At 45.5% G+C, this 21,998-nt stretch overlaps 1 protein-coding gene and 1 long non-coding RNA gene across 6 annotated transcripts; one reads left to right on the top strand and one right to left on the bottom strand.

The window, feature by feature from the left end:
* Positions 1 to 6,189: 6,189 nt before the first annotated feature.
* On the bottom strand, positions 6,190 to 8,954 carry LOC136522258 (uncharacterized). Of its 2 annotated transcripts, XR_010775827.1 has the most exons (4): positions 8,382 to 8,954; positions 7,776 to 8,146; positions 6,596 to 7,684; positions 6,190 to 6,501 (listed from the first exon to the last, which is right to left on the bottom strand). It is a non-coding gene; the product is annotated as an uncharacterized lncRNA (long non-coding RNA). The 2 variants fall into 2 exon arrangements; XR_010775826.1 differs by having other exon boundaries at positions 6,596 to 8,146.
* Positions 8,955 to 16,890: 7,936 nt separating this feature from the next.
* On the top strand, positions 16,891 to 20,756 carry LOC136520977 (uncharacterized). Of its 4 annotated transcripts, none has more exons than XM_066514692.1 (4): positions 16,891 to 17,703; positions 18,195 to 19,271; positions 19,826 to 19,921; positions 20,053 to 20,756. In XM_066514692.1, the coding sequence occupies exons 1-2, from the start codon at positions 17,333 to 17,335 to the stop codon at positions 18,556 to 18,558; spliced, it is 735 nt and encodes a 244-aa protein (XP_066370789.1). In that variant the 5' UTR covers positions 16,891 to 17,332; the 3' UTR covers positions 18,559 to 19,271; positions 19,826 to 19,921; positions 20,053 to 20,756. The 4 variants fall into 4 exon arrangements, 1 of the variants encoding a protein (XP_066370789.1); XR_010775458.1 differs by having other exon boundaries at positions 16,895 to 17,703; positions 18,172 to 19,271; positions 20,053 to 20,754; XR_010775460.1 differs by having other exon boundaries at positions 16,895 to 18,300; positions 18,375 to 19,271; positions 20,053 to 20,745.
* The last annotated feature ends 1,242 nt before the right edge of the window (positions 20,757 to 21,998 follow it).

The following is a 21,998-nucleotide window of genomic DNA, read 5'->3' as shown; positions in this document are numbered from 1 at the left end:
GAGGCCACCAAAGGCAAGGAAAAAACAAGCATATGAGGTTCAAGGCAGAAATGGACCTAAGCTAACAAAGCATGGGTCCAAAATGCACTGCAGTTGGTGCAAATCACTATATCACAATGTGAGGACATGTGAATTGAAGGCAGGCATCAATCCAAGTGGCATTGAAGAAATACCTCCAATAGTTACTGATGACCATGGTGTATGTACTATGTTATGTTCTGTTACACTAGACAGTCAACCCTTCAGTTGTTAACATTACTGTTCTTGTAGGATGACATAGAGGCCGAGGCACTACCTTTTGATTACCCAATGCAAGAAGAGCTGACACAGAAAACAATGCTTTCACAGATGCTTTCTCAGGTTTGTGTGATTTCAATTTTACTCTACTGTTTGTATGACCAATTTTACTCTACTAATCTCAATCTGCATTTTTCTTGCCGCCTATAGCCCACTCAATGCAGCAGCCTAAATCAGCAGTTGGGACCCTTGCCAGACTCTACCTTCATTCAATCCAACCAGCCAACTACAAGACCAGTAGTTATCACTGTTGCAACTAAAGCAGGTGGGGCAAGAGTGAACAAGAAGAAAGTAACTACTGTCGGCAAGAGCAAAGAAGCTGGACAAGGTGGAGGGAAGAAGGGTAAGAAGACTGGAGGAGTTCAAGGGAAGAAGACCACAGCTGAAAATGCTACATGAAACTGTGGACATGCCAACCTGACTTTTATGACTAGAATAGGAAATAGTTGCCTTTTGTTGATAGCAACATGGAATAGGGTAGCAGTATAGTTGCTTTTGTGGATAGCAACATCTTTTGTAATGCATAAACACTAGTATGCATGTCAAAAGTCTAGACATCTTGTATAGATGGATGTATGCATGTGATGCAATGCCATTGTCTTAGGCTACAAACTTCATGACTGGATGTACAACTTTGGTTGCTAAGCATCACAATGCAGTTTTGGGTGGCTGGGGCCTGAAGTTCCTTGAGAAAGCATGACTAAATCATTCAGAAGGCAGTAAAGAAACTGATGTTCAGAACAGTAATGGTGCCACATAATGTATAACTGTTTATTTGCAATAGAATTTTATGGTTACCTTCAGATATCAGAATCACTACTAAGCCATTTGTAGTTTTGTTTATGAGTAATTCAGGTTTTAATGTGCAAGGATGGTTTCAGATTCTGATCTTTACACCATTACTTTTCAGGGTGGAAAGAATGAAACAATTGTGCACCGCCACGCACCTAAGCTTTGCCCCAAACTATGAATTGTGCACAGCCCTACACCACAGCTCTGCCCCCAAACTATGAATTGCAAAGCTTAGTGTAGCTAAATTACAGAGCTTGGTGAAGCGCTATGTGTAGATGTAGATAGTAGAATAGGAACATTTCTTGTCATTTATGTCAGATAACATACATGATCAATACCATAAAGCATTACCAGTTCTTACATGGAAATATTACAAGTTCACACATAAACAAAAGCATTCCTACTCCCCAAACCTACTTCACATTCACCATTCACTTCTTCATCTGAACAAACACCAGCAGCAGTTGCACAACTACAATTATCAAGCACATACAGAGAATGCATTTCAAGAGCCCTGCAATATCATATCCTATATTGATCAAAGTTCTAAGCTCTACTTCAACAGCTGGGGCATGCTCTACTTCAATAGTTGTGGCATCTCCATTTCTCAGGTCGATATTCTTCTCCAATAGGCTCTCAGTAACTTCATCAGATTGCATCCCAGCTGCCTTTCTTTTGCTGCTTCTGTCTCCAAGTGGTTGATGTATCCTGCCTCCCAAAGAAAAAATGGGCAACCAGTTCCATCCTTCTGTAGATTCATCAAACAGACAAAGCACACATACTGAAAACTTGGACTCTAATACTCGGATTTGGAATGAACTCAAACTGGCAAACCTAACTTACATTGTGATCTGGGCAGATGTAGAAGATTTGATCCAATGACCACGGCTGCTTCGAATGACACTTTACTACCTTATGACGATGGCACCTCGGGCACGTAATCAGTCGTGGCTCATCACCGCGCCTCCTGGTCATCGCCACCGAGCTCGATTCGGCGGCCCTCTCCCCCACCGCCCGCGCCTAGAGGGCCCTCTAGGCATGGCCGTCGAGTCGTCCTCACTCTCCGTCCGCGCCGCCTCCACGAACAGCACCAGTCGTTGGCGTCGCCACGCTCCGCCCCTTTTCCCCCTTTCGTCGAGGTCCGAGAGAAAGGAAAGGAGTGAGGTGGAGAAGATGAGATTGTGCTGGGGCTTTTTGGCTAAAAAGCCAGTACCTGCCGAGGGTCACGTGTGCCTCACGTGTGTACGTGGACAGCCACGTCGACTGCTTGATACCGCTTGGGCTGTTTAGGACATACATGGACCGAATTAAGTAGATTGGGGAGGCAAGAGTACGATTTCATACTTTGGGGATCCAGACGAAATCAGCCCAATACTTTAAGGACCTGCCGTGCAATTTACTCTAGTTTTTTTTACCGTTCTTCTCTTCCATGTGGCATCTAATACTAGCTTAGAGCTAGCCATCGAATATGCTCTTAGGGGACAAATTTTGAAAGCTACAAAATGGCACTCTTTTTTGGATGGAATATGTCCCCGAGAGTCTTCCCAAAAAGATGCAATTCCATATCTGGTCAAAGTCATACTATCTTATATTTGACTAAATTTATAGAAAGTAATATCAACATGGATGACTTCAAATAGGTATACCATAAAAATATATTTCATGGTTAATCACATGATATACTTATTTAGTATAATAAATATTTATATCTATTTATATAAATTTAGTCAAAATTCAAATTGTTTGGCCTAGCATTATTCTCGAATTGCATTGCTCCTAGATGGAGAGAGTATATACGTACAGAAGAACCTTGTGTGCGTGTATAGAAAGGTGGCTAGCAAGCGTGCATGCATACATGTGATTGCTGATGCTCAATTGAATGCTGAAAGCACATGCAAGGAAGCAGCTGGATAAGGACTCGCTAGCAAGGGTTTGTTAGCCACAGAGACAAGCAATGATTAGCTGATCTTCTTGCAATTATTACTCTGATGACATGCTTAGCGCATGATGCGTTAAAATAATAGGAGGAAAGATTGATACACAACAAGGTACTTATGTCAGTCACATTCTTTTCCTCTGAAGGCACCTGCGGCGCCAGTCTTTTGTACACATGGCACAAAAGAAAAGGGATCCTAGCTCTGGATAAGTCTCATGCTTGCTTTGCCATGTTGCCAACGGCTGATATATAGTATGTTCGCTTGGCTTATAAGGCGTATTTTTTTAGCCAACGAATAGTATTTTTGTCTCACAACAAATCAGTCAAAAGTACTTTTAGCAATGGCTTATCAGCGAAGCGAACAGGACAATAATAACATCCATACATGCCAAAAAAATATATTGGCAGTCAGTTGAGACTATAAATGAGAGTGCTGTTACGCTCATTGGAACATCGTTTTGTTTTTCTTGGGAGAAGTTTTTGTATATGCACCTGCCACGGTAATAATATATTACTCCATTTGTTATAAGACGTTTTGACTTTTCTAAATATATTGATTTTACTATGTATTTAGATATAGTGTATATCCAAACATATAGTGAAAATTATGTACCTGAAAAAGCCAAACATCTTATAATTTGAAATTGAGAGAGTATGATAAAACATAGATGTTTATTTTTCTAGAAGACATTAAAGTACCTAGACTGGTAGAGATATTGGCACGCACTACTGATCTGCCTTAGCTTGCTTACGGAATTCGAAGTACATTCGGATCAACAAACATGGCACTTAATTTTTCTAAGAAAAAGAATGCACTACACATATATAAATGAATTTTACAATCCCCTCCCATTTTTCAGAGCTAATATAATAAGTTGTCTTTGTAAATGACCAGACCTAGAAATCAATTTTCAAGGATATTTGGCTAAATAAAACTGCCCTAGAAAGTTGCCTGTTTTTTAACGACATAAAACAACCACCCCTAAAATTGCACTGCCCCTGAAAATGAGTGTATTTCTAGGGGGCGCAAGTCAAGCGTTCTTCAAAATGATTTTTAGGTCAACTACTTCTAAAAATAGATGTTGAACAAATAAATTTATAATTTTCTCAAATAAAGTTAGATAAAGACAAACTTTATAAAAAATAATAGAGCTTAACGAGATCTAAAACTTTATAGTTGATGTTTTTTTATTTGTGATCGTTTACCCAAAATTATGTTTTAAGTTATTGAATTTTTAAATTCAATTTTTTTATTTTTTTAAATAACCTTGGATGGAGACACACCATATATCAAAGTTGTAGAGCTCGAGAGATGTAAGACTTTATAATTGAAACTTTTTTCACTTGAAATCGTCTAGGGATCGAATATTTAATATAGATTCGTAGAAGTGAAACACAAAAGGACATTGCATCGTATAATTAGTCACACATGATTGTGTGGTGTGGTGGTTGAAGCAAGAAGCACCTATGAAAAACTGAAAGATTGAAGCTCTCGAGCAAGGAAAAATATTATTGTTTTTTAACTTTTTGACCAAATTTAATTATTTTGGTGTTTTTAAAAATATTTTTAGGGGTAATTGACCAAGTTTAATTTTTTGTGGTTTAAAAATATTTTGTGACCTGTACGTTGCTTAGCGCACGAGCCCGCGTGCAAAATATTCAAAATAAAATACTGCGTTTTTGTTTTTTGTTTTGAGCTAACTCGAACTTGTGAAGAGGCCCAACGAAAAGCCCATTAATATGACAGCCTACCTATACAGCACATATAGATGACGACGACGTATTGAGCCTAAGTGACATATGGGCCTCATAGGTGGGCTGGATCTGAGCGATTCTGCCTGAAGATTTCTGTACACAAATATGGCTAGTTGGGATGATTCTTTTCAACACAAATTACAAGTACATTCTATGATTGTTGACCTGTTGCCTATACTACTATTTGCTTTGCTAGTTCGGTAATCCTAGCACCTGGACGTCTGGCGCGCGAGACGCGTCCGGACGCCGTGCCCTTCTGAAACTCGCCCGTTCCCGCAGGAATAGAACGGGACGCCGCTCCCTTCCCAAACCCGCCTGCCCCTACGTTGCAATAGAACGGATGCCCCCCGCATCACCCCGTTCCCCTATCGCACCCCCTGTCTCAAGAGCACGAAAACGCTTTAAGTGCAACATTACAAGACATATGTAAAAACTATGAAGTGCAACATCGAAATATGAATACTGTAACATGGAAAAAAATATATGTAGTGCAACATCGAGAAATATGTAGTGCAACATTGAAAACATGTACTGCAACTACGAAAATTATATACTGCAACATCAAAAAAATATGTACTGCAACATAAAAAATATGTACTGCAACATCAAAAAATATATACTGCAACATCAAAAAAATATGTGCTACAACATCGAAAATTGTGTACTACAACATCTCAAGCAATAGTACTACAACATCGCAAAAACATCTGTTGCAACGACCCAAAAATCCCATTGTAACATTCGAAAATCATTTGTTGCAACATCCCAAAATACCCATTGAAACACGGAAGAAACAGCAAAAAAACCTACAAAACAGCCCCTGGCCCATCACCTCGAGCTCGCAGGAGGGAGGAGGGAATAGGACCCCAGAGCTCGCCGAAACCCTAGCCACCGCCACGTCCCTCAGGTCCAGAGGAGGGGGAGGAGGAGGAGGGCTTAGATCTAGAGGAGGAGGAGGAGGAGGAGGACCGACCTACCTTGTCGGAGCAGCCGCCGCCGTCCTCGTTTCCGGTGGGGGAGCGGGAGCCAGGTCACTGGGGGCGTGGGGTAGCAGGTCACGGAGGGGGAGAGGGAGGGAGCGCCAGCGGGCGGGCGGGGCAGCCAGCGCGTGGTGTCCGTCACGGCGGGCGAGCGAGCACTGCAGTAGAATGGGAGCACGGGAGCTGCGGGGGTGCAGCTCAAGGAAAGGATAAGGAGGAGGGAGGGAGGCGGCGTGCGGCACGGGTGGGTTTGTTCGGCGTGAGTCGGGTGTGCCCGTCCCCGTCTAGACGCCCGTTGTATATCATTATCGTTGCCGGTTTACATATATATGTTCTTGCAATAAACACAGTCATATCCGTAGCGCCTTCATTCATGCCCTATTCATCGATATTAAACCTCAAATCGATAGCCATAAACAGGCACGGAAATTCTTCAATTCATTAGTAAATTATTAACCGGCTTACCTCACCAAAGTGTGTTTTAGCCAATCACTATGGTCACAATCACAAGTTGTGGAAACACCACGAATGCATCTGTCGATCGCTAAAATCTTTTCTGCTAGCATTGTCTATGGTGAATGGTGAGACACCTGTTATGGATTTTCTCTTGTACCCTCTTCATCAAGGAAATGCCTTGCTAACCTTGTTTCAGTTTCCAGGTCACAAGCGCCTTTCTTCTCCATGTTTTTAGTCCACAGCATAGAATACAAGCCAATCACTATGATCGCCGTGCCCATAACACTGTGTGAAATTACGAAAACGATTACAGTTAATTACCAATACATTCAATTGTTCAGCAATCCAATTTGAAGTGTTCAAGTTCAAAATTCTTTACCCTCCAGTATAGAGTTGATCACCAAGGAAAATTGCTGCCAAGATGGCTACCATGACAGTCTGCAGTGGTTGGGCCTCCCTTATTTATGCACCAAATCTTAAGGGACCAGGCAAGACCCGTGGCCACAATACCCTGCATTTGAATGATATGTGCAGAAGTTTTGATGCATTCACTTATACAGATCTGTTGTTTGTCTCCTATCCTATATTCCAATGTCAAAAACTGTTCCCTTATAGTTACAAAATTGATGATTTAGATTTCCCAAGCTTCACCTACTCCCCTATATATATGTTTCCAAAATCATAGAAAGTTATGGTGTACACTAATTTATGATGTTTGTAGTAAAGCAAAAAAAAGTTTTCATTTTCTTTAATTCAATGAACATATGTAAGTTATATTCGTGCAACCATATTCTAGTGTCGCGTCGCCGTGTGCCGCGCCGTGCTTCGCCCCTGAGTGCTCCCATTGGTCCACGCCATGCTTCGGCTCCGACCAACCAGCCGATGCTCGAATGATGGGGGAAGCAAGTCATCTGAGGCAACAAATCGTAAGCATTCGCTGGTTGCCGGATGCCTCGCTCGCATGCCTCACCATCCTCTTCCAGGTGCTTCTAGACTCCAAGGGAAGGGCACTCTGCGGTTCTACTCGTCAGGCTGTTGAAATATTCAGAGTGTGTTCCAGGCTGTTCAAATGTTCAGAGTGTGTCTCGCGTAAATAGCGGAGTTGACTGTTGGCAGTTCAATAGCAGAGTGGATAGATGGGATTGTAAAGTGATATTGTGAGTAAACATTTGAGGTTGTGACCACTGAATTGTCAAAATGAATGACTGGATGTATAGATTGTTGCAAAATGATCATGTCATGTTTGCAAAAGAGTTTGTGATAATCTCATTTCAGTGAACATTTACACATGTTTGCTCCTAAACATACATACAGATCATCATAACTATTTTCTGCAGGCAAAAGGCATTCATACGAAGTTGCAAAAGACATTCAGATTAAATATCCATACTTTCTTCCATCTCAAATATGCTGATTTCATTTTTTATGAAAGCAAGTTGACATTTTCTTTAACCAATTCCAACACCATCTGAGTGGGAGAGAGATGGCAACAAAATTAGAAGAATAAATATTGCTGCAATCTAAATACACATGAAGAGACAGGATGCAAAGCAGCAAACCTGTTCCTGGGATGGAGAGACCAAGAGATGCAGTGCACCAGCCGATTGCCGTCAGCGCTCACCCTCATGTTCACGCGAAAACAATATGCAACGTAACAGGTGTCATTCATTCTCGGAGCTAGAATCGATGTATGAACCTTGCAATGATTTTGGCCAAGGCATTACCTGATGGATTGATATAATAATAATGCTGACGAACAGCCCCTATGAGCCGCACGCCATGGAGGGCAGACTGGTATGAATCTGTCACCAGTGCCAATAGGCCTGCTACTGAAGACGATGGCGATCTGAGCGCGAAGACTGATGACAACCAGAAGTTGAAGGCTAAACGGGCCAGGAGGCCGAATCCTAAGGTGATGGGACCTGCGTGGCTGTAAATGGGCAAGGCGGTCCATGTAAGCGTGATAAGAGAGAGGCAGCCAGGAGAAGGCAAACTCGACTTGTATTCGATATTCTCTGAACCGTGCGGCAGTGCCGGCGGCGGATCCGGCTCCGGCTGGTCCGACGAACACAAGTTCACCTACCAAACTCTATCAGTAATATACATCGTGACCTAGTCGGTAACAATTTGGTACCGGAGCTTCGACCCTGGCATCACATCCGTACCTCACACGCCGTCAGATGGCCATGGCGACGCCGGAGGAGCAGTACGGCCAGATCCTGGCGCTTCTCGGTCAGAACTCCAAGGGGATCGAGGAATTGCGCAGTTCCATGGTGGAGATGCGGGCCTTGAGGACCGACATCAACACTTGGAAGCCCATCGTCGACAGCCGGGTCACCGACCTGGAGCACGCGGTGATGGATCTCGGCGAGCGCATGGAGCAGGCGCTGGGGACTCTACTACCGCGAGCACAACCGGTGGACTCCTCGACGGCAACGCTGTCAGGCTACGTCACCATCGCCCAACCTCCACCGACCACCGCTCCGGGGGACCTCTCTGCCTCCGCGAGCCTGAAGGTGCCGGGCTCCGCCCATCTGGAGCCTACCCCGCCGCGGGCGTCATCTGGGCCTAAGGACCACGGCGAAGAAAATCATCACCGGGTGGCGTTGGGGTAGTGTATATACCCCGTGCCACAGGATACATGGGCCTCGATTTAATGGGTTGCAGGCCTTGTGAGTTTATGCTAGCGACAATGAGTGGCGGCTATATAGGAGAGAAGCTAGACACGGAGAGGCGTACAGCAAAATATCCGGAAACACGATCGGATCAGGAAGGTGTTCTTCCTCCTTGCGATTGAGATCTTATCCTTTGATTTTCCCCCGTGATAGCTCACGTCACCGGATTGATCTCACCGGTGGCCACGGGTTGTGACAGTGGTATCAGAGCCGACTTTCCTCGGTGTGGGTGGTGGGCAGCGTCAGCTCCTGCTTCGACGCTGGTTATCGGCTTCTTCTTCGTCTGGACCAGCGGTGGCATGACCTGGTGCGCGTCGACGGCGGATCCAGTTGTCCAGCTCGACGACTTCATCGATTTGGCAAGCCCATCCTCCTCAGCTCCGGTCGGCGCTCCAGCAGCGATCGGCTCGGGCTCCATTTCGTTCGCGGCGGATTTCCTTCCTCGGTGCGGCAGCGACTCCTTCACCGAGCGTGTGCTGCAACGACGGCTTATACTTTGGTGGCGTGTGGTGGCGGTAGACCTTCAGATCGATGCTCGACGGGTGGGCGGCTTCCACTCGAGGCACTCTGACGGCCGGCTGCGGCGACTACCACAAGTACCTACGCGCGGCATCGACGTACTTCCTCAGCTTCCCTGTTGCGGGCTAGCTGCGTGATTGAGGTCTCTTCTCCTGAGCATCCATCTGGGTACAGGGAGAGTTGTTACACCTTGGAGCCGATTTCGAGTGAGGGTGGCCTTGGTTTGCAGCAGCGAGCACCTGCTGTGTGTTTTGCCCCCCAGGTGTTTGTGGGAATGTCACAGCAAGAGAGTCGACGCCCGGTGCTTGATTTTCTGTCTCATTCAGAAGCGGTTTGGGATGAGGAACTGCAACATACATTTGATGACCAGCATGGTTTACTGAAGGAGCTAGCTCAAGGTGGAGAGCGTCATGTTGGTGAGAACAAGTTCATGGTCAAGGGACCCATGGATGAGCCCACTCTTGACACTGGTGCTCCTATCCACTTGGAGCTTGGCATGGCTTCTGTCGATGTGATGTATGATGAAATGCCCCAGCTGGATGTGGTTGAGGATGTTGCACTGTTGCATAACCTTGACTCACAGGATGCATTAGTTCAGCACGTAGCTCAGTTTGATAAGTCCTTGGTTTTGGACAACAGAGCAATAGTTGATCTTGTCATCAATGATTTGATCCCTCATGACAGTGACATGGATACTGCAGATAAATTGTTCAATGATATGCCGCTTGAGGTAAGATGGGATGAGGAGAGGCAATCTGACATTGGCACGCATGAAAGCCTGTTGCAACACCTAAGCTTGAGTGTAGATGATGAGCTAACAAAGCACATTGTCAAGCTCAATGCCAGTGTAGTGCTTACTCCTGTCAGCACCTCATGTCTTCTCAACCAATGTATGAATGCTACAGACCAAGTATTTAATGAGTTTCTGCAAGGGGAAGAGTCATATGACAGTTTATTGGAGTTATTAGCTCATGGAGAGTGTTCGATTGGCATGGACAACAAACCAATTGCCGAGCCAGTCTCTTTCAAGGCTCCGATGGCAGGGGAGTTGTTTGATGAAAACCATGTATGGGATGACGATCCACAGTATGATACTGAGCCACCGGATGACATGAGCTTGGATGTAGATCATGTGGTAGAGCCACTCACCAAGGACTTTCAGGTACTCCCCAATGTCGAAGGCTCTGCTAACGAGATGGAGAACATCACAGAGGAGATCATCTTGGTACTATGCAATGATGCATTGTGGGATGGCAATGTTGCTGGATTATCATTGTTCCAAGAGTCTGATACAAAAGTTGCAGATATCATATCAATTCCATATGCATTCAGTTTGGGCAATATTTTTCCTTTGAGGAATACTGATAATGTACAGGTTGTTAGTCTGATCAACCAGAACTACTGTGACCTAGCACACTTTGGCACGCTTGTTCGGCAGCATGATGCAATCGTTGTTGGACATCAACCTGAGCTTGGGATGGATGCGGTGGATACCGTGTTTGATGAAACACCTCCTGAGATGTTTGTATTGGCTGCTGAGTTTCTGTCTGATGTTTGTGCTGCACATGGATTGCTCAACGGCATTTTCTATCAGGATGTGCTATGGGACGATGAGCTGTTGCATGGCATCCATGACCTTGATGGTCTGTTGCAACAGCTAGATCCAGAGTTGGATGACTTGATGCATGGCAAGTTGCTGTCTGAAGAAGTGATTTGTGATAGCATGGTGTGGGATGAAATACAAGCTGAAATTGGCACGCACCATGGTTTACTGCAGCAATTAGCTCAAAGTGGAGATTACTTTGATGAGAAACTGATTGGGTCAGACAAAGAAATACTTTCATTGAGGGCAGTAGCTAAAGACTCAAGAAGGAAAGTTCAGCAATTGAAATACGTTGTAGATGAGTTACAGTTCAAATTTGACTGTTCACTATCTCATCTTGGAAGCATGTGCAATAGCTTGAGGAATTATGAGTGGACGAAATGCCCCTCCTTGAACCTGAAGAAAGGAAGTCTTGCTGGAATCTGTCCTAATGAGAAAATATATGCTAGTAATGGATATGGAAATGAAACTTATTCTGAAGTTGAGATTTATGATCTGTACCTTGGGAAATGGATATGTAGCTCATCTACGCTGCTCTGTCGGTTTGCTCTTGCTGCATCTGAACTAAATGAAGTCGTCCATATGTCTGGTGGCTATGATGGAAGCGTGTACCTAGAATCAGTAGAAAGGTATGATTCAAGGGAGCGTTTCTGGGTCTGGCTTCCAAGTATGAGTACTAAAAGAGGATGCCGCACCTTAACTGTCTTTGGAGACACCCTATATGACATTGGGAGGGCACTGTTAGCAATATGTTTGAATGTACCATGGGATCCAGGTGGCAATCATGACTGCTTCATTCCAGCCATTGCTTGGGGACAAGCAATGTTTTGTGGGGGCGGTAATGTCATACCCCGTACAACAGGATATATGGGCCTCGATTTAATGGGCTGTAGGCCTTGTGGATTTGTGCTAGCGACAATGAGTGGTGGTTATATAGGAGAGAAGCCAGACACGGAGAGGGGTATAGCAAAATATCCGGAAACACGAACGGGTCAAGAAGGTGTTCTTCCTCCTCGCGATTGAGATCCTATCCTCTGATTTTCTCCCGTGATAGCTCACGTCACCGGATTGATCTCACCGGCGGCCACGGGTTGTGACAGTATACCACTACTCGGATCCCTGCCCCGGTCACAGGTACGCCAATTTCCTTTATCCCAACGCTCTGCAATTTGGATCGATTGGTTTTGCATCTAGTGGCTTAGCTCTGAATTGGAATTCTGCCATTTTCAATTTCCCCAAATTTGATGGTAGCAATCCGAAACTCTGGATTAGGAATTCTGAGACATTTTTTTATGTATATTCTATACCTGAGAACCTTTGGGTCAAGTTAGCCACCATGAACTTCTCCGGGTCTGCTTCCCTTTGGGTTCAGACTGTCCCTGATTTTGCTCGTAATCATTCATGGAAGGATCTCTGTTCTGCCATCTGCAGTAAGTTCGATCGGGATGAGCACGATCACTTACAGCGCAAATTTTTCCACCTTAAGCTAACTAGTACTGTTACTGAGTATATTGAAGCCTTTAGTGATACGGTCCATCAGTTACTTGCTCATAATCCTCACTTAAATCCTTCCTTTATCACCAATCGATTCATAGATGGTTTACGTGATGATATTAAGGCTGTTGTTTTGGTTCAACGCCCCCACGACATTGATACTGCTAGTTCTGTGGCGTTATTGCAGGAGGAGGTGTTGGCGGGCACAAGCAAACGGGACTTCCGTCGTCCTGATATCTCTTATGGCAAGAAAGTGTCGATTGATGGTGGCCGGTCTTCTATGCCGCTGTCTCCACCTTATACCAAGAGTACTTCTTCAAATCGAGCTGACACCAGACCACCTGAAGCATCTTCTTCCAAGTCACCCGCTGAAGCTATGGCCGACCTCAAGTCTTTTCTCCGTGCCAAAGGCTTATGCTTCAAATGTGGTGAGAAGTGGGGGACCCGGTCACAAGTGCCTGCCCCAAGACTATACCTCTGAACGCAGTTGAAGAGATTTGGAAATTGTTCGATGATAACTCGGATTGCTCAGTCGACTGTCCAGCTGTTGATACTGATTCAGGAGATGATTTGATGCACATTTCTGTTCAAGCGGTCAAAGGCACTGAATCCAGTAGGACTATCGGGCTCCAAGGTTATATAGCTGCTCATCAAGCTTATATCATGCATTGCACTCATCAAGTTGATTCTGGAAGCACTAATTCCTTCATCAGTGAGCAATTAGCCTCTGCTATACCTGGATGGACAGCTCTCAAACAACCAATTCAGGTCCGAGTTACCAATGGCAGTATCATGCATTGCACTCATCAGCTGAAACACTAAGTTTGGGGAATCTGTGGGCACACTTTCAGCACTACATTCAAGATAATTCCACTCAACAGTTATGATATCATTTTGGGCATGGACTGGCTGCAGCAGCCTAGACCTATGCAAGTTCATTGGCAGGATAAGTGGCTGCAATTTTCACAGAACAATCAATTGATCACCCTCAAGGGCATCAACCCTTCAGCAACAATGGGGACACCAATCACAAATGCTCAGTTAGCTGCTCTCATCAAAGAGGACTCAATCTTGTATCAAGTGCAACTGCATTCAGTTCAAGATCAAGCAGCAACTGTACCTACACTACCTGCCCAAATTCAGGAGATAATCACTGAATTTGCTGATGTTTTTGAGCCTGTGTTTGGACTACCTCCAAGTCAACCTAGGGATCATACTATTCCTCTACTTCCTGGTACTCAACCATTCAAGATCAGACCCTATAGATACAACCCAGCACAGAAGACAGAGATTGAAAATCAAATGAAGGAGCTGTTGCAAAAAGGTTTCATACAATCAAGCACTAGTCCTTTCTCATCACCTGCTCTTCTGGTCAAAAAGAAAACTGGAGACCGGAGATTTTGTGTGGATGTTATGACCGGCGTCACATATACCAGGCGGAGGCCCATTAGTGGCTGAGCTTGTGCGCCGGCATTAGGGGGCTAGCCGCCCATATTATCTATTATTTAGCCTATTTATTAGATATATCCCTTATTTGTGAGAGCTATATATATGGCTTGTAAGACATTTGGATAATTAAGCAGAAACAAATCTATTGTTTTCGGTTTCCCCCGGGAGCCGGGAGTTCCTAACCCTAGCCGCCTCTACTGCTCATGCGTGAACAGTACCTCCGTTACTGTAGCTACGCGAGGGTTAGGGCTACAGCCGCAGCCGCCCATCCTCCACCACGGCGTCCAGCCGCCGGCAGTGAGGTTCCCAGCCTACTCCACCTCCCTCTCACCCCTACAGACTCCGTGATCTACGCGGTAGGATCCGTAATCCTATTAGTGGACTTCAGGAAGCTAAATGCTTATACTGTCAAAAATAAATATCCATTGCCTGTCATTGATGAGATATTGGATGAATTGGGAGGAGCATCTTGGTTCACATCTCTTGATCCCAGTTCTGGCTTCCACCAAATTAGATTGGCACCTGGAGAGGAATATAAAACAGCATTTCAGACCCATAATGGTCACTATGAGTACCAAGTCATGCCATGTGGTGTCACTGGTGGACCAGCTACTTTTCAGTCTGTAATGAATTATGTTCTTGCTCCATTCGTCAGGGTGTTTGTGGTTGTCTTTATTGACGATATCCTCATCTACAGCTCCAATTGGTCTGATCATTTGCAACACCTAAGACAAGTCTTTGAGGCCTTAAGACAGCATAAATTCCAAGTGAAACTCAAGAAGTGCACCTTTGCTCAACAAGAATTGAAATATCTGGGTCATGTTATTAGTGCTTCTGGTGTTGCCACAGATCCAACTAAAGTAGCTATTATTCAGAATTGGCCCCCACCAACTACTGTCAGAGACCTCAGAAGCTTTTTGGGTATGGCTGGATACTACAGAAAGTTTGTTAGGCATTTTGGTCTTCTCAGCAAACCCCTCACCAATTTGCTCAAGAAGGGTGTTCTATTCACTTGGACATCTGAAACACAAGCTGCCTTTGAAGCACTAAAACAGGCACTTGTCTCCACCCCTGTGCTGCAACTCCCTGATTTCACCAAACCCTTCGCCATTGAAACTGATGCATCTGACAGAGGTGTGGGAGCAGTTCTTCAACAAGATGGGCATTCTCTAGCCTATGTCAGTAAGGCACTTAGCTTGAAATCTCAGGGCCTCTCCACATATGGCAAGGAATGCCTGGCCATTATGATAGTAGTGGATCATTGGCGATCTTATCTCCAACATTCTGAGTTTCTCATCAAGACAGATCATAAAAGCTTACTCCACTTAGATGCTCAGTGTCTGACTTCACCTTGGCAGCACAAGGCATTAACAAAATTGATGGGCTTGAATTTTAGAATTATGTACAAGAAAGGTTCTGAGAATGCTGTTGCCGATGCATTATCACGTGCAACCCACCAAGACACAGCCGAATTTGCTGCAACTTCAGTCATGCAACCTCTGTGGCTCACAGACTTGCAAACCCCTCCAAGATGAGGAGTTGTCGGAATTGCTACAGAAATTGTCTGTCACCTCACCCATCGGTCATTTTTCTTTGCAAGGTGGATTGATCAAATTCAAGAATAGACTTTGGTTGGGTTCCCTCAGTGCTATGCATCATCAGATCATGATAGCTTTTGCATGCTAGCCTGTTGGGTGGCCATTCTGGCATTGAGGCCACTTACCACTGGATCAAGAAGCTTTTCGCTTGGCCCAAGATGAAACAATACATTGCTGATTATGTGTCTCATTGCTCCATCTGTCAACAGGCTAAACCAGAGAGAACTCCTTATCCTGGACTGCTTTCACCACTACCAGTACCTGATGCAGCTTGGCAAGTGGTCTCTCTGGATTTCATCGAAGGATTACCCAAGTCCAAAACCTTCAATTGCATCTTGGTAGTAGTCAACAAATTCTCCAAGTATGCACACTTTATACCTCTATCTCATCCTTTTACTGCCATGCAAGTAGCCCTTCACTATATGGACTCAGTTTTCAAATTACATGGCCTAACTCAAGCTATTATATCAGATAGAGATAAGGTTTTCACTAGCAACTTATGGCAGACTCTGTTCAAGATTACTGGTACTGAACTTCGCATGAGCTCTGCCTACCATCCTCAAATGGATGGACAGACCGAGCGAGTGAACCAATGCTTAGAAACAAATTTAAGATGCTTTGCTCATGCCTGTCCAACTAAATGGTCCCAGTGGTTGGCTTTGGCCGAATTTTGATACAACAGATCTTTTCATTCATCAGAACAAGACACCATTCTATGTTCTCTATGGCTAAGAACCATGACAGCTTGGTATAGATGTTGAAAATTGTGAAATAGAAGATCTGGATCAGTGGCTTCAGGATAGATCTCTTATGCAGCAGCTCCTGCAACAGCACCTATTGCGAGCTTAGAAGAAGATGAAAATTCAAGCAGACAAGCACCGCTCTGACAGAAATTTTACAGTCGGTGACTATGTTTATCTAAAGTTACAACCTTCAGTCCAATCTTCTGTGGCTCTGAGATCTTCCAACAAGATGTCCTTCTGTTATTTCGGGCCTTACCAGATCCTGTCCAAGATTGGTTCTGTTGCATATACTCTGCAATTACCTGCTGGCTCCAGGATTCATCCAACTTTCCATGTACCCCAGTTGAAGAAAGTTGTACCCTCTTCACACTCGGTATGTCTAGAATTACCATCTTTCTCTGACAGTCTTCAGGTACCTCTGGAAATCCTTGATCGCCGTCTACATCTTCACGGCAACAAGACTCAACCTCAAGTGCTGGTACGCTGGTCCCGTACACCATTGGAGTTGTCGACTTGGGAAGATGAGGACGCGCTTCGCCAAGAGTTTACCCGAGCGCTGGCTTGGGTCAAGCCGTCTTTCAAGGGAGGAAGAATGTCACTAGTGCCAATAGGCCTGCTACTGAAGACGATGGCGATCTGGGCGCGAAGACTGATGACAACCAAAAGTTGAAGGCTAAACGGGCCAGGAGGCCGAATCCTAAGGTGATGGGCCCTGCGTGGCTGTAAAAGGGCAAGGCGACCCATGTAAGCGTGATAAGAGAGAGGCAGCCGGGAGAAGGCAAACTCAACCTGTATTCGATATTCTCTGAACCGTGCGGCAGTGCCGGCGGATCCGGCTCCGGCTGGTCCGACGAACACAAGTTCACCTACCAGGCCTGACCTAGTCGATAACAATTTGGTACCCTGGCATCACATCCGTACCTCACACGCCGTCAGATGGCCATGTCGACGCCGGAGGAGCAGTACGGCCAGATCCTGGCGCTTCTCGGTCAGAACTCCAAGGGGATCGAGGAATTGCGCAGTTCCATGGTGTAGATGCGGGCCTTGAGGACCGACATCAACACTTGGAAGCCCATCGTCGACAGCCGCGTCACCGACCTGGAGCACGCGGTGATGGATCTCGGCGAGCGCATGGAGCAGGCGCTGGGGACTCTACTACCGCAAGCACAACCGGTGGACTCCTCGATGGCAACGCTGTCAGGCTACGTCACCATCGCCCAACCTCCACCGACCACCGCTCCGGGGGACCTCTCTGCCTCCGCGAGCCTGAAGGTGCCAGGCTCCGCCCATCTGGAGCCTACCCGCCGCGGGCGGCATCTGGGTGTAAGGACCACGGCGAAGAAAATCATCACCGGGGTACTGCTTCGGGGTAGTGTATACCACTACGATCCCTGCCCCGGTCACAGGTACGCCAATTTCCTTTATCCCAATGCTCTGCAATTTGGATCGATTGGTTATGCACCTAGTGGCTTAGCTCTGAATTGGAATTCTGCCATACCTCCGTTCAATTTCCCCAAATTTGATGGTAGCAACCCGAAACTCTGGATTAGGAATTGTGAGACATTTTTTTTATGTATATTCTGTACCTGAGAACCTTTGGGTCAAGTTAGCCACCATGAACTTCTCCGGGTCTGCTTCCCTTTGGGTTCAGACTGTACCTGATTTTGCTCGTAATCATTCATGGAAGGATCTGTGTTCTGCCATCTGCAGTAAGTTCGATCGGAACGAGCACGATCACTTACATCGCAATTTTTTCCACCTTAAGCAAACTAGTACTGTTACTGAGTATATTGAAGCCTTTAGTGATACATTCCATCAGTTACTTGCTCATAATCCTCACTTAGATCCTTCCTTTATCACCAATCGATTCATAGATGGTTTACGTGATGATATTAAGGCTGTTGTTTTGGTTCAACGCCGACGAAACCTTCGAGCCGCCACCGCCCCCCCTACCGGAGGAGCTCATCAAGGAGATCCTCCTCCGCTTCCTGCTCGGCGAACCGGTGAGCCTCTTCCGCGCCGCTCTCGTCTGCAAGCCATGGTGCCGCCTCATCTCTGGCCCCCGCTTCCGCCGCAGGTTCCGCGAGCTCCACCGCACGCCCCCAATGCTGGGATTCCTCTGCAACACCAGCTTCGTGCCCACAACCGCCTTCTGCCCGTCGCTTGCCGGCCGCTTTCACTGGGGTGCGCTGGACGCCCGCCACGGTCGTGTCCTCATCCCAAGGTATGTTCCGGAGGAGGAGGACGTCCTCGTGGTCTAGGATCCCATGATGGACGAGCAACGGGTGCTGCCCATTCCGCCGCGGCCGACAATCGGCTCGACTGCTGCGGTTCTCTGCGCCGGCACCGGCGCCAGCGCTGGTGTCTGCCACCACCTTGATTGCCACCGTGGACCCTTCCTTGTGGTTTTTTTGGCTTTGATCCGTGTGAAACGTTCATCTACACTTACTCATCAGATGTTGGTGCATGGAGTGAGCCAACAGCACTCAACACCTTGATTACAGCTTGGTTGATTTAGAGGAGCGCTCTGTGCTTGTGGGTAATGCACTCTATTTTGGGATTCGGTTCGCGAACATAACTCTGAAGTACAATTTGGAATCACGTGAAATGTCTTGGATTCAGCTTCCATTCGAATGCTCCAATTGGCGGTGTCATGTGCTCACAACCACGGAGGAAGGTGTGCTGGGGCTCGTCAGTGTAGTTAACTCCAAACTCTCCATGTGGTTGAGGAAGGATGCTCCTGAAGTTGATGCTGGATGGACAAAGAGTAGAGTGATTGACCTTAAGACGTTGCTCCCTCTTGATGGCGTCTTTACCTCACCTCATGTGTTTGGTTTCGCGGATGGTCTTGGTATCGCTTTCATGATGGTGGGAAGCATTCTCTACACCATTGATTTAAAGACCTATAAGGTGGAGTTATACCAGGACACAGGAATCGGCTATGTTGTTCCGTACATGAGCTTCTACACTCCAGGTACATGTTTACTTAGTTTTTGGTTTTACAATATCCTGAACAAGTAAAGAATTGGTTACTAACACGGCATGGTAGGCTCCAAGAATAACAAATTTTTGAAAGTGCAATATGTGTTCTACTGGTTCTATCCTACCTAAATCCTTTTAATATTGGCAATCTTGATATGCCTAGGAATTTATTTATTGACCTATGATGCATGTTATGCTCTCATGGTAAGGTCATGATAACTTAGGCTCAGCCAAGAAGGTATATAGCTCGAGAGGTAAAGAAAAAGTAATTCCTTGGATGAGCTTCTACACTAAAGATGCCTTGTACATATCTCTAATCCAGTTCATCCATACTGCTAATCTGTCAATGAATGGTGATATCGGGGTGCTAAACTTAGTAATATTGTTATCTTAGCGAGTTTGAGTTTGTGCAGGTGTTGCTGTTAACTGATGTTGCTGTGAATAATATAGTACTGCTGCTTGGTTGATGAGAAATAATTGCGCATTGAGGAAAATTTGATTCATTATTCAGCTGATGCCATTCTCAAACTTTTTAAATTCCTGCAGAATTGGAAACTGCTTGTTCAGGTGAGGGACCAAGTGAGGGTGGCTCAAGTGAGATTGTTGTTGGCCTTCAACTTTTGTGTTTTTTAAGTAGCAGTGGTCAGATCCCCTTCTCACTCTCTTTCCCTAGTTTTTTGGTCCCTAAAAAATGACTCCTGATCTCTCAAACAAAGGGGGTTTCATCCGGAACAAAATCCTCTAACTGCGGCCTGGATGACTACAAAATGCAGCCGAAGAAGGATCACCATTCGTTGAGAATCAGACGTCCGCGCATCGACGCACTTATGGATGCATTCACAGCCTCCCGATCTGGCCCAACGACCGCAGGTTTGCTCGACGAGAACCTAGGCGCCGCCGCCTAGTGTCGCGCTGCTGTGTGTCGCCCGTGCTTCACCCATGAGTTCTCCCCTTGGTCCGCGCCATGCTTCGGCTCTGACTGACCACTTGATGCTCGAATGATGGAGGAAGCAAGTCATCTCAGGCCCCATATCATAAGCGTCGCTGGTCACTGGATGCCTCGCTCGCATGCCTCACCATCCTCATCCAGGTGCTTCTGGACTCCAAGGGAAGGGCAGTCTTGACTCTGCAGTTCTACTCGTCAGACTGTTCAGATATTCAGAGAGTGTTCCAGGATGTTCAAATGTTCAGAGTGTGTCAAGTGTAAATAGCGGAGTTGACTGTTGGCAGTTCAATAGCAGAGTGGTTAGATGGGATTGTGAGATTGTAGTGTGATATTGAGTAAACATTTGAGGTTGTGACCACTAAATTGTCAAAATGAATGACTGGATGTATAGATTGTTGCAAAATGATCATGTCATGATTGCAAAAGAGTTTGTGATACTCTCATTTCAACGAAGATTTGCACATGTTTGCTCCTAAACATACATACAGATCATCATAACTATTTTTCTGGAGGCAAAAGGCATTCATACAAACTTGCAAAAGACATTTGGACTACACATCAGGGGCAAAAGACATTCACCAAATATCCATACTTTCTTCCATCTCAAATATGCTGATTCCGTTTTTGATGAAAGCAAGTCGACGTTTTCTTTAATCAATTCCAACACAATCCGAGTGGGAGAGAGTTGGCAACCAAATTAAAAGAATATTGCTGCAATCTAAATACACATGAAGTGACAGGATGCAAAGCAGCAAACCTGTTCCTGGCATAGAGAGACGAAGAGATGTAGTGCACCAGCCGATTGCCGTCGCCTCAACCTCGTGTTCGTGCTAAAACAAGAGGGAACTCGCGCCCAAAAAAAAAAAAGCAGCGACGGTGCCCAAAAGAGCAAGTGATAGTGTTGTTTTTGAGCCGAGACCTAGATAGTGGAGTGTAAGCTCAAAAGAGCAAGTGACATTGTGTCTGGTTGAAATCGCGAGCCGAAGCTCAAAACGTCCGATCCCCAGCTAATGGTGATCCTGCTTCGACTGCTCTCTAGTGCCGTCGAGGTTGAATTTAGAGAATCTCGTTCTGTTTGGTTTCTAAATATTAGAGACTGCTTCGACTAGAGAGCAGTGTTGTATATTGGAGACTAAATCTAAATACTTCTCTAATAATGATTCAATAGTCGACTATAAGCAATATTTAGATTTAGTCTCTCATATTGGGGCTTTCAACTCGTGTAGAGAGCAGTCGACTAGACAGGCTTGCAAACATGGGGACGAAAGGCACTCGGTGAAGCTGTTTAGGACTCACCAGAGCCGTTCCGGTGTGGCACCGGAGTGCCCACCAGAGTGCTGGAGCAGTGCACTAACTCGTGTTAGTTCTCAGCCGAACACATTGCCTTCCGGTGCGCACCTGAGCGGTGGCACCGGTGGGCTGCGGTGCTAGCTGGTCTTGCGGTTTTCAGTCCCTCGCCGGAGTCGTCCGGTGATCTCACCGGAGGTCCCACTGGACATGAACTCCAGTGAGGGTTGCAAACTGAAGCTTTGGGCGTTGCACTCAGTGCAACTTTTCCAGCCGTTGGGAGCCATTAAATCCTAAAACAAATAAAGCCGTTAAATAAGTAATAGAGAGTTTGTCATACATTGCTTACCGTTAAAAAAATAAAGCAGTTAAATTCTAAAACAAATCTATAAAAATGCATCTTTATAAACATACAGTAATAGAGAGGTATATTGGTGTCAACTATTTTATCCAGAACTTGTTATTTGTATTTTTTTATTAAGAATA

Source organism: Miscanthus floridulus, chromosome 18 (assembly GCF_019320115.1).
Source record: "Miscanthus floridulus cultivar M001 chromosome 18, ASM1932011v1, whole genome shotgun sequence".
In the NCBI taxonomy this organism is placed as follows: Eukaryota; Viridiplantae; Streptophyta; class Magnoliopsida; order Poales; family Poaceae; genus Miscanthus; species Miscanthus floridulus.
The sequence above is the reverse complement of the archived record's forward strand: the minus strand, read 5'-3'. Positions and strand labels throughout refer to the sequence as shown.

Bases quoted from the DNA above. Each gene is read 5' to 3' on its own strand.
- LOC136520977 (XM_066514692.1), top strand. From the start codon at position 17,333: ATGCGGGCCTTGAGGACCGACATCAACACTTGGAAGCCCATCGTCGAC. The intron at 17,704-18,194 runs GTACGCCAATTT...GATGATATTAAG, and splicing joins GATCCCTGCCCCGGTCACAG to GCTGTTGTTTTGGTTCAACG.